The 12,633-nt window shown below is 37.4% G+C and overlaps 1 protein-coding gene across 3 annotated transcripts in view; it reads left to right on the top strand.

The window, feature by feature from the left end:
• Window positions 1–12,633, top strand: part of aak1b (AP2 associated kinase 1b) — a 60,546-nt gene that overhangs the window by 1,869 nt on the left and 46,044 nt on the right. For all 3 annotated transcript variants that reach the window (XM_058788878.1, XM_058788877.1, XM_058788879.1), the window contains exons 2-3: window positions 11,363–11,481; window positions 11,894–12,002. In XM_058788878.1, coding sequence (XP_058644861.1) covers window positions 11,363–11,481; window positions 11,894–12,002 — 228 coding nt within the window. The remainder of the gene's footprint in view (window positions 1–11,362; window positions 11,482–11,893; window positions 12,003–12,633) is intronic.

Below are 12,633 nucleotides of genomic sequence, written 5' to 3'. Positions count from 1 at the left end.
CCCATTCACACAGGGCATTGGCGTCAATGCTCGACGGAGGGCGTGACTGAAGCTTGGTGCTGACGCGACCGTCATAGTGACAACAGCCAATTACATTACTTTTCTGGTGTTGCATGAATGGGATTGGCGAGCGTCTACGCTAGGGTATTTGCATAAGGCGATCTGATTGGCTGACGCCTGCGTTGGCGCTTGAAAAGTTGAAAAGTTTTCAACTTCTGCTGCGAGCAACGCCAGTGAAGCGACGCGACGGACCCACAATTCAGTTCGGCAATGCTTGACGTCACTCCATTCAAAGTAAACGAGGCGTTGATGCCGACGCCCCGTGTGAATGGGGTGTAAGGGGCGTGTATAGTAATGACAGGGAGAAGAGAGTGCACAGGACTGATATTGACTATGGATAGAGAGGGATGGCAGATAAAAAAATTGGAGGAACAAAACATTAAAAAGAAGGTTTACGATCAAGCAAGTGATAGGACCCATGTAAATATTGAAGCAACATCGTCTTCAATGTAAAATGGTGCTAAACCATTTAAGTATTAAAACACACGCTGTTACCAAACACATTCCACCTGAATTAGCATAGTAAGACACATCACTTTCACCTATTCATGACATCATACCTTTGGACGGCATGCATAGCGGATTTGCCATCGTTGTTGCCAGCGTTGTGTACGTACGTGTGGGAAGGAGATATCAAAATAGGGGTGAGGTCCTGTTGGGGTATGAGCATGTTTATGTTTTGGTTAACGTTGTTTGGCAAAATTCACTTAGTGCAGCTTTAAGACCTAAATTACTGTGTTTATGAGGATGCTTGCAAATACCAGCATTTTGACACATACAATTGTGTATTTAACCTATAAGAAGGCAAAAAAAAAAAAAAAACCTCAGTTCAATACTCCCGCACTCTATGAGCACTGTCTTCACATGCGCGTGCTCTCTATCTCTCCAAAATTGGAGTTTCTGTGCTTTTTTGTTTATAGTTATATGCCATCTTAAAATTAGGGGTGTGAATCGGCACTGGTTTGACGATTCGTTTCGATTAAATTAGTTTTGATTAAATTCGATATCACCATGCATCACATCCTCATTTTTCAATATTACTGCACATGGCTACATTTTCATATAAATTTTATATCAAATTTATTTTGTGCAATATTTTTTATTTTTTAAACTAAATGACATAAGCAGGCTACTTCTTAAAATAATTACTTATTTAAAATGTGTTCTTTAAGTATCCGAAAGCTTACCGACAATCATAGTTGTGGGTTTTTCTTTTTCCTTCAGCATTATTGCCGTTTGATTATTACTGATGAGATCATAGACTGCGTTCAGGCCAGCCTCCACTTTGAAAAACACGGTCATTCTAGCCGCCACGTTATTTTGTGGTACACGGATATACTATGCTTTACGGTAATAGCGTGTTAAAACAGATCAGAGAAAAAAAGCGATCTTTAGCTTTCATTTGAGCCAGTTTCTCCAATGAATGAATTAATGAATAAATAAGTTTAAAACGGTCTGATTATGAATGAATAAATAAATAGACCAATTAATATGATAAAACTGTCTGATGAGAAATAACAAAATAAAACCCTTTTACAACTTGCATATCCATTTTGTATCTGTAAATTCACATAGTTATAAAAATAAAATCCCGTCTCCACAAACCATCTCTGTTTCCACAGACTAGTTTTAATTCAGATTGACAGCCCATTACCCCTCGGTGTTACCATTAACCCCCCAGTTTCAGGATGGTCTTAATACATAAGACATAATAAAGACATAAGACATAATAAAAGCCCTCCAAAAACTCATATATGACCAATTTTGTCTTTGATTTCGGATAACTCTAGAAAGGAAACTCACTGTTTCCACACATCACTTTCAATTCAGATTAGTAGTTCACAACCCCAGGGTGTCACTCAGTCAGTTTTAGGACTGTCTGAGGTAACACTTTATTTTAAGGTGTCCATAATACAGAGTAATTACCTAATTAAGTACTTGGTAGTAGCCGTTGTACTTACATGAAACAAAAATGTACTTACCATGTAACTGTTATGGAACAGCCTGTACTTACAGTTTATAATCATGTACATGTTATAGGCAGCTACTGTTACACATATGTAACAGACAGAGTCTGTTACACAGCTACTTATGTAACCAAAAGATTGTTAAATGTGTTGCAGACTTAAACATTGTAATTATAAATGTGAGTACACAGACATAAGCTACTTAAAATAAAGTGTATCAAGATTGTACTTAAGTGTACAAGTAGCTGTGTAACAGACTCGGTCTGTTACATGTGTGTATCAGTAGCTGCCTATTACATCTACATAATTACAAACTATAAGTACAGGCTGCTCCATAAATTAGTTACATGGTAAGTACATTTTGTTTCATGTAAGTACAGCGGCTACTACTAAGTACTTAATTAGGTAATTACTCTGTATTATGACAGCTTAAAATAAAGTGTTACCCTGTCTGATGTAGCATTACATAATAAAAGCCCTACAAAAAGCCCTCATATATGACCAGTTTTGTCTTTAAATTCAGATAGTTCTAAAAAAGACACTCCCTGTTTCCACGCAACAGTTTCAATTCAGATTGACAGCCCACTACCCCACGGTGTTACTTAGCCAGTTTCAGGATGGTCTGATGTAGCAGTACATAATAAATATATCCAAAATCAAAGACAAATCTGGTCATATATGAGTTTTTGCAGGGCTTTTGTTATGTAATGCTACATTAGACAGTCCTAAAACTGACTGAGTGACACCCTGGTGTTGTGAACTATTAATCTGAATTGAAACTGGTCTGTGGAAACAGGGAGTCTCATTTTTAAAGCTATTCAAATTCAGAGAAAACTAGTTATATATGAGTTTTTGGAGGGCTTTTATTATGTAATGCTACATCAGTCCTTAAACTGACTGAGTGACACCCTGGGCTGGTGTACTGTTAATCTAAAGTGAAACTTTTTTGTGGAGACAGGGGATTTTATTTTTATAACTATGTGAATTTACAGATACAAAATAGGCCTGGGCGATATATCTCATGCGATATGCATGCACATCTCGTCAGTAAAGCTGGTTCCTTGATTAGCGGTAAATCTCCATCACCTGTTTTCAAATGGAGTGGCATTTAATACACAGAGCCGTAGATCACTGACAAGCTACGCAATATCGCATTCATTATCGCAGATGAATCGCCTTCGATAATGAACGCAATATTGCCTAGCTTGTAAGTGAACTGTGGCTCTGTGTATTAAATGCCGTTCCATTTGAAAACAGGTGATGGAGATTTACCGCTAATCAAGGAACCGGCTTTTCTGACGAGATGTGCATGCATTTCGCATGAGATATATTGCCCATTCATTCATTCATTCATTCATTCATTGACAGAGAAACTGGCTCAATAAATGAAAGCTAAAGATCGCTTTTCCTCTGATCTGTTTTAACACGCTATTACCGTAACGCATAGTATATGCGTGCACCACAAAATAACGTGGCGGCTAGAATGACTGTTTTTTTTTTTTTTTTTCAAAGTGGAGGCTGGCTTGACTGCAGTGATCATAGACAGTGGCAGCTTTAATAGGCTGCATTCACACTAATGCACAGATCTAATTTGACACATCAAATGGTTTGTCCTGCTCTGAAAACATAACTGACTGCGTTTACATCAATTTCATATAAAAGTATTTGGAGATGCAAGTGCATTTAACCGCAGCTGCAAGCTTCAGGACAGTACATAATGCGCACGTAAAAGTCTGTCAGTACGTGAGTTTCGTGCATCTAACGTACTGCATTCCAAACGTCATAAATGAAAGTATATCTAAAGTAAAACGCTGAAATAACAGCGGGTGGAAGCTAGGGGTGGGACAATAAATCGATATGGCGATATATCGCGATTCTTCTCAGTGCGATACGATTATCGATATTTTAATTATTATAATAAGGTGCTCTAAATAGGTTTTCCTGTTCACAGCTCTAAAAATGCGTGAAAATCGCCGCCGCGCCATTTCCGCGTTCTCTATGAAGATAGGCAAGCACAAGGAACCGAAGGATAAACGGATTTCCAGCCACTGTATTAGCTTCATATATGTTTATGGAGATGAAAACTAGCCCCAGAACAGCTATCAGCATGGACCATAGGCACCGATCACGTTATTATTGCAGAGCGCATATTCAGTTCAAGAGTAGCCTATCCTGTCCGCTCGGATCGCGGGTGGATTTCCGTCACTATATGAGTATATGAGAGCGCGCCGCCGGTGCGTCCAGTTTTATGTGAACAACACTGGGTGCTCTCAGATATTACAAGTGCGCGTTATGCAGTGTGAACAGTGGGCACTGACCTGCAGAAACATAAATCTGCACCTATGGCATGGAGGACGAAAAAAAACCTTGTCAGAGACGTAATGCAGCGCAGAAGTGTGCAGTGTGTGTGCTTGCCGCGCATCTACATTTGAAATAATGAACCTGAGCGCACAAAAGATGTGAACGGCTATTTCTTTGTGTGGGGCTCAGTTTTTATGATGAGAGGAGTAGAAAGGTTGAGCAAGCACTTCAGGTAAATTTTGAAATGCACCAGGTTTATATTATATCTATCTATCTAGTTTTTTTTCTGTTTGATAAGCACATTGAGTCACACATTAGTCACATTGATAAAATGTGTTTGTTTACACACAGAGAAAAAGAAAAGTGTAAGCTTTTAATAAGTACAAGAAAAAACGGATTGATTTAGCCTACTCAACATGTTAAAATTGATTTAAATAACTTTTTTTTCTGTTTTCTAACAGTTTGGACTTGAATAAAGAAAGAGAACTTGCACTTAACCTTTTCACAGGCATTTTGTTAGACAGATGTATCATTATAGGATTTTCTAGAAATATATCGATTATCGCAGAATCGCTGTATGGTGGTGATATCGTTATCTTGAGCCATGTATTGGGACAATTTGTGATTATATCGTATCGTGAGGTACCCTGCGATTCCCACCCCTAGTGGAAGCACACACTGTCCAGCAATGCGCACGTGACTCATGGCGCATATCCTATGCAATGAAGCTGCCGCGATTTGTCTCTAGTGTGCACAAGTCTCATATTTCAAATTATGTCCATTTTTTCAGGAAATTCAAATAATAAACGCCGTTTTGACCTTTTTTGATATGGCGCTACAGATCACTGTAGGAAGGAAGGAAGGAATGAAGCATTTATATAGCACTTTTATTGTGTATTGCTATACACCCAAAGCGCTTTACAATCATGTGGGGGGTCTCTCCTCAACCACCACCAGTGTGCAGCATCCACAGGACAACGGTGCCAGTGCGCTCACCACACACCAGCTACAGGTGGAGAGGAGAGAGAGTCATAGAGCCAGTCAAGTGGATGGGGATTATTAGGAGGCCATGATTGACAGTTTAAACAGCAGTGTGGAGCATGATTGAGCGCGATCATCCCTTCCTTTTTACTTCTAGTTTTAACACGAAATAAACATGAATGAACATCCCATGCCTCATGTCGTCGCTCAATCTGTGTTTTAACTGCAGAAAGACATCAATAAAACTGCTTGTTAACAAAATGTCATATAGCATTTTATTTATGTTAGGAAAGTCATCGGTGTCCACAGCTTCGCTAGAGAAATGAAGTCTAGAAAAGAGCATTTCGCAAAATATTAGGCTATACTCATTATATTTTAATTTACCTGTTAGTGATGTCTTAATTATTTAATGTATGTTTAAATAAATCTGTTTGAAAACAAGTTATGACAGTCACTATTTAAATGAATGTATTTCAATAACAAGTAGAAATTATATAACCGTGAAGTCAAAACTGAGGTATGTACCATAAAAACACGTGCAATTGATACATTTTTATGACCACGTTTTACAGCAGCGGCACATGACTCTGTAACCGCAATAGAGATGATAGTCCAAAATCTCCAATCGGTTGACAAATTTCTACCTGTATATCGCCCTCCCCTAGATTCCATTATTGGTAATAATATGAAATGTTTCTTAAGCATGTTGATTCAAAGATCCATTTTTGAATGAGGAATTTAAGGGCTCAGTTTACCCAAAAACAAACATTCTATAATTATTTCCTCTCCCTCATGTTGCTTTAAACATGTTGATGTTCTTTCTCAAAAGGAGATTTAGTTAAGCATAATGCTACTTTTATACCAAACTATGAAAGCAAATATTTTCCAGGGGCTGTCAAAGCTCTAAAAATGTTTAAAAAAAGCATCTTTTGTGATGTATAGATAGGGGTGGGCGATATGGCAAAAATATCATTTCACGATTTTATCATGATTCTTTGTCATGTTGGTTTTACTGTTTTGTCTGAGCAGTACAGCCAAACTAATTTCCCTTTTATAAAGACAAAGCCTTTCAAGGTAACAAAATATAAAAAAGAATGGTGGATATTTAGGCCAAAGTGGGCGAAGATAAAAAATCTTTGTCAGTATTTTATATTTGTTATTAAAAATTAAGAATAAAGATACACATTACAAATACACATAATATACATATAAAACAAACAGTGCTTTATTTTCAGGTACAATAGGCATATTTAGCAGGAGCATTCAAGAAATTGAATGAACAAATATAAAAATAAAATACTATATAGATTGATTCATATTAAAGCAACTGTATTATTTTTTTCAGTCAAGAGTAGTGAGTTAATTTTTTTTTTCTCTTTCTCTTTGTGTTTTGTTGTTTTAACGTTAAAGAATAAAAATTCTATCATCTGTCTGATGATTATGACATAGTGTTTTATATTTATACCATCATTTACTCAAAATTAGTTTTAAACCTGAGTGGTTTCCTCCTTCTGCTGAACATACATGCTATTTTGAAGAACGTGTAAAACCAAACAGTTGCTGGTCCACAGTGACTTCCATAGTATTTTATTTTTTTTGCTGCTATCAAAGTCGATGTGGACCAGCAACTGTTTGGTTAGCCACGTTCTTCAAAATATCATCTTTTTTTGTTCAGCACTAGAAAGAAATTAATACAGGTTTGGGACAACGTGAGTGAGTAATTAATGACAGAAATGAACATTTTTGGGTGAATTGTCCCTTTAATGACAGTCGGCTGCGTGTTAGTACTGTCCCTTTAAGACCTGCACACATCTAATATACAATCATCCGTTTGTCTTTCAACTGTTTACTTTCATTTTAGACATAACCAATTGAGTCTATATATAAACCTTGTGTGTTTTGATGGTATTAGCTCAAAAGATAACTTAGTTGAGTAATCAGGCGCTGTTAGACAGGCTTTTTAGTGAGTGCGCTTCAGGTGTACGGGCTCAGAAAAAGCGCTTGTCAGACCAGCGCACGAATGAAAAGCTTAACCGGCAAGGCTTTAAAACACGCGCAGATAATGTGCTTTTGTGATTGCGAATAAGTGCAGTGTCCCGTGAGAGTAACACTACCGCTGAGTTAACACTGTATAGTATATTGATATGGCGGCGCCAGAACTGTAACTGATTGAATGTGCTACGACATTTCTTCAAAATCAGATCGTGGAGACATTTTTATCGTCCACGATCAAAAATCGTCATATCGCACACCACTATGTATAGATGAAAGCTAATTTAAATTGTTGAACAACATGAGGTTGAGCATTCATTGCATCATCATGAATTGCATGTGTTATCGGCAAGGGCGTAGGTTTGCTTTTGACATTGGTGGGGACATAAACCCAACACACACACACCCCAATAACCCAATCATTTTTTTTAATTTTTGATGGACCTTTGACAAAAGTTTCATGTCAACTAAAGGCTTTATTTATAGTTAATGGTAGCCAACATATTCATAATTCATATACAGAGGTTTTTATTTATATATATGTATATGTGTGTGTGTGTGTGTGTTTAACAGACAATTTCACAATTTTGATTTTGTGAGCCAACAACATCAGCATCAGAGCACTGGGTGTCTTTATCACTTATCACTTTATTAATATTAATCGAATGATTCTGAAAGAAAACTCTGCTGTTGCTGTAGTAACGGAACTTTCATGCACATTTGAATGACAGATAAACTGCACGCTCTTATTTCAGTGTTGTTTTTTATTATGTGGATATTTCAGCTATCAGTTTGATTTGTACATTGTTGAACAACATTAATTTAAAGTTAAGGACTGTCCACGGCGACAAATCCTGCTGCACCGCAGAGTGCCACTTATGTAGTTCACCATAAAATCCACATTATATTTGTCCCAAATTATTGTTAATGTTCATAATGACTTTATCCTAGGCTGGAAGATTGTGTATCTTTCTGTCTGTATCTAATAATAGCCATAGGTCGCGCTTTCTCTTTCCATTTGCTCTGTTTTGTCAAACACCGTACTTCAAGCTCATCAATGCACCTTTGTTAATTCCTGAAGTGAGCTTTTATATTTACTGTTTTGAACTGCTGTCTTGAATTGGGTGCAATACCTGCGAATTGTTCTAACTGTGGCGCTGCGCTTCTCGTCCGGTGTGCGACTACATTCCTCCCATGCATTAGCCTAAATGCGTGTCCTTGAAAGCGCAGTTTTCTAACGTATTTACTTTAACTTCTTAGGTATAATATCAATGTTATGACCTTTCGGATGCGTCTGAAATTACAAAAACATATACATGTATTTAATTGTTTGATCAAAATTATTGCTAGGGACAGTTTGGTAGTAGCTGGATATTGGTAGGGACACGTCCCTCGCGCCGGTGGTTGGGGACCTCTGATGTAAAGGAAACAGTTGTTTACGGTTTAATTTGATTTCCAGTTCACAGATGGAGCTAGTAACGAAGCTAATAGACTTTCAGGCCTGGCGCATCTCAGACTCATCTGTCCCGTTTAAACACCTGTCAGCATCTTTTCTCAGCTCTGCAATATATAACCAACAACATCTGCTTTGCAGAGAGATAACACTGAATGTTTGACTGTTCATGTAGAGCTAGATCCTTGATGAAATATCTGCGTCCTGCTCCCCCCACCAGCTTCCCTTGGTCCTGCTTTGAAGAATAACACCCTGCACCACATTATGCCAACACGGCAAATCTGAGTGCAAACATACAGACTCTGATGTCTGGTTGGACACATCAGCATGAACTATAACACCAAGAGTACATGCTTAGACTATGTGTCAATATGCTGTTCACACTGAGTGCTTCCACTAAAACATCTGGATCAACAAAATGTAATTTATTGCATGCAGAAATGTGAATTATGCATTTTGTAAACTTACGGACAGGCCGATCAGTGATTGAATACAAATAGTAATAGACAAATGTAAATGATTAATTATAATAATGATTGGTAACTACTTTTTCTTTTTCTTTTTTTTATACAAATAAGCTCATATATATATATATATATATATATATATATATATACATACACACACATACATGCATACATACATACATACATACATACATACATACATGCATACATACATACAGTCAGGCCATAAATATTGGGACATCGACACAGTTCTAAAATTTTTGGCTCTATACACCACCACAATGGATTTCAAATGAAACGAACAAGATGTGCTTTAACTGCAGACTGTCAGCTTTAATTTGAGTTGTATTTACATCCAAATCAGGTGAACGGTGTAGGAATTACAACAGTTTGCATATGTGCTTCCCACTTGTTAAGGGACCAAAAGTAATGGGACAGAATAATAAATCATAAATCAAACTTTCACTTTTTAATACTTGGTTGCAAATCCTTTGCAGTCAATTGCAGCCTGAAGTCTGGAATGCATAGACATCACCAGACGCTGGGTTTCATCCCTGGTGATGCTCTGCCAGGCCTCTACTGCAACCGTCTTCAGGTCCTGCTTGTTCTTGGGGCATTTTCCCTTCAGTTTTGTCTTCAGCAAGTGAAATGCATGCTCAATCAGATTCAGGTCAGGTGATTGACTTGGCCATTGCATAACAGTCCACTTTCCCTTCAAAAACTCTTTGGTTGCTTTTGCAGTATGCTTTGGGTCATTGTCCATCTGCACTGTGAAGCACCGTCCAATGAGTTCTGAAGCATTTGGCTGAATATGAGCAGATAATATTGCCCGAAACACTTCAGAATTCATCCTGCTGTCCATGCTTTTGTCAGCAGTCACATCATCAATAAATACAAGAGAACAAGTTCCACTGGCAGCCATACATGCCCACGCCATGACACTACCACCACGCTTCACTGATGCTTAGGATCATGAGCAGTTCCTTTCCTTCTCCATACTTTTCTCTTCCCATCACTCTGGTACAAGTTGATCTTGGTCTCATCTGTCCATAGGATGTTGTTCCAGAACTGTGAAGGCTTTTTTAGATGTCGTTTGGCAAACTCTAATCTGGCCTTCCTGTTTTTGAGGCTCACCAATGGTTTACATCTTGTGGTGAACCCTCTGTATTCACTCTGGTGAAGTCTTCTCTTGATTGTGGACTTTGACACACATACACCTACCTCCTGGAGAGTGTTCTTGATCTGGCCAACTGTTGTGAAGGGTGTTTTCTTCACCAGGGAAAGAATTCTTCGGTCATCCACCACAGTTGTTTTCCGTGGTCTTCCGGGTCTTTTGGTGTGGCTGAGCTCACCGTTGCGTTCCTTCTTTTTAAGAATGTTCCAAACAGTTGTTTTGGCCACGCCTAATGTTTTTGCTATCTCTCTGATGGGTTTTTGTTTTTTCAGCCTAATGATGGCTTGCTTCACTGATAGTGACAGCTCTTTGGATCTCATCTTGACAGCAACCGATTCCAAATGCAAATAGCACACTTGAAATGAACTCTGGACCTTTTATCTGCTCATTGTAATTGGGATAATGAGGGAATAACACACACCTGGCCATGGAACAGCTGAGAAGCCAATTGTCCCATTACTTTTGGTCCCTTAACAAGTGGGAAGCACATATGCAAACTGTTGTAATTCCTACACCGTTCACCTGATTTGGATGTAAATGCCCTCAAATTAAAGCTGACAGTCTGCAGTTAAAGCACATCTTGTTCGTTTCATTTGAAATCCATTGTGGTGGTGTATAGAGCCAAAAATGTTAGAATTGTGTCGATGTCCCAATATTTATGGACCTGACTCTATATATATATATATATATATATATATATATATATATATATATATATATATATATATATATATATATATATATATATATATACAGTATTTTGTATTATAAAATACTGTTATATAATAGATAAAATCTATAATATTAACAAAAAAAACAACCCACATTCAACTTCTATGGTGAACTGAATTACATTTCCTGCGGTTTTCCTCATGGTGGCAGTGTTGTGGTATAAATAGCTTACTTTTCCAGTCCTCGAGCTTGTTTTCAGCAAAACAGCCTAAACAATGTGTTTTTGCCTTTGTAGGTGGCTTCGCAATCGTCTTCCTGGTGCGGACCAATCAGGGGGTGCGCTGTGCCCTAAAGAGGATGTACGTTAACAATGAACATGATCTGCAGGTCTGCAAGCGTGAGATCCAGATCATGGTGAGTGTGATGATAATGTCTACTGTGCTTTAGCAATGATGAGAGGATTGATTTCTATGTTTCTTGATCACCAAATCAGCATATTAAAATGATTTCCGAAGTATCATGCAACACTGAAGACTTGAGAAATGGCTGCTGAAAATTCAGCTTTGCCATCACCGGATTAAATAAAAATTTTAAATGGAAAATTGTTTAATAATTGAAAAAAGTATAAATATATAAAAAGTATAAAAGTATATGATTTATTTTGTATTATATAATGCAGCATTAGTGAGCACAAGAGACTGTTAGAAACATTAAAAAACTTACCAACATTAGGGTAGGTACCATACAGTATTCAGAGAGAATATTTTTGTGGTGTGTTGTCAGTTTGAGCTCATACTCTTTCTGTTCTTTGTGGACTGTGTTCCAGCGGGATCTCAATGGCCATAAGAACATCGTTGGGTTCCTGGACTCCAGCATCACGGCTGTAGGAGGTGGAGAAGTGTGGGAGGTGTTTATCCTCATGGACTTTTGCAGAGGTAAGTCTGCTGTTCAGCCCCACAATGCCTCTGCGCACAGCCGCCTTGTGCTCAGTGAGAAAACAAACATACACCTTGCAAAAGAGTAAACTGAAGTTCTCGTCAAGTTACCACCTAGATGGGAAACAGTGTTTAAAACAAAGGGACTAAAAGCTACTGTTTGTCATGGTTCTTTCCAAAGAAAAGTGAACAACCAGTAAGCTTTTCTTTTTCCAATTTTCTTTTATTTAAAAGGATCTCTCAATTATTTTACACATCTAGTAGTCAGTTTTATCAGTGTTAGTTGTTTAAATTTTTGGTGTAAAAGCAAAAGCACTTTTTTTTTTTGGCAATATTACTGGCAATATATTAGTAAGTTTGTCCTTATTTATTTTATTGTTGTGTTTTTCATCAAAAATAATAATGAACTTTGTCATGTGCAGAGCTCCTTGTCACCCATCTTATTTAGGTTGATAAAAGTATTGTTTAATATAATATTGTACAATTTCATTGTAAAAAAAATAATGAATCACCATTTTCAAACATTTCTTTTATTCAAAGAAAGGCAAGGATGTAAAGTTCAAATGTTAAAAATCAAAGCGTGAGCAACAGAACCTGAACATCACTGACAAATATATTTTATTGTAATCAG

This window comes from Onychostoma macrolepis, chromosome 10 (assembly GCF_012432095.1).
Source record: "Onychostoma macrolepis isolate SWU-2019 chromosome 10, ASM1243209v1, whole genome shotgun sequence".
Taxonomy (NCBI): Eukaryota; Metazoa; Chordata; class Actinopteri; order Cypriniformes; family Cyprinidae; genus Onychostoma; species Onychostoma macrolepis.
The sequence above is the reverse complement of the archived record's forward strand: the minus strand, read 5'-3'. Positions and strand labels throughout refer to the sequence as shown.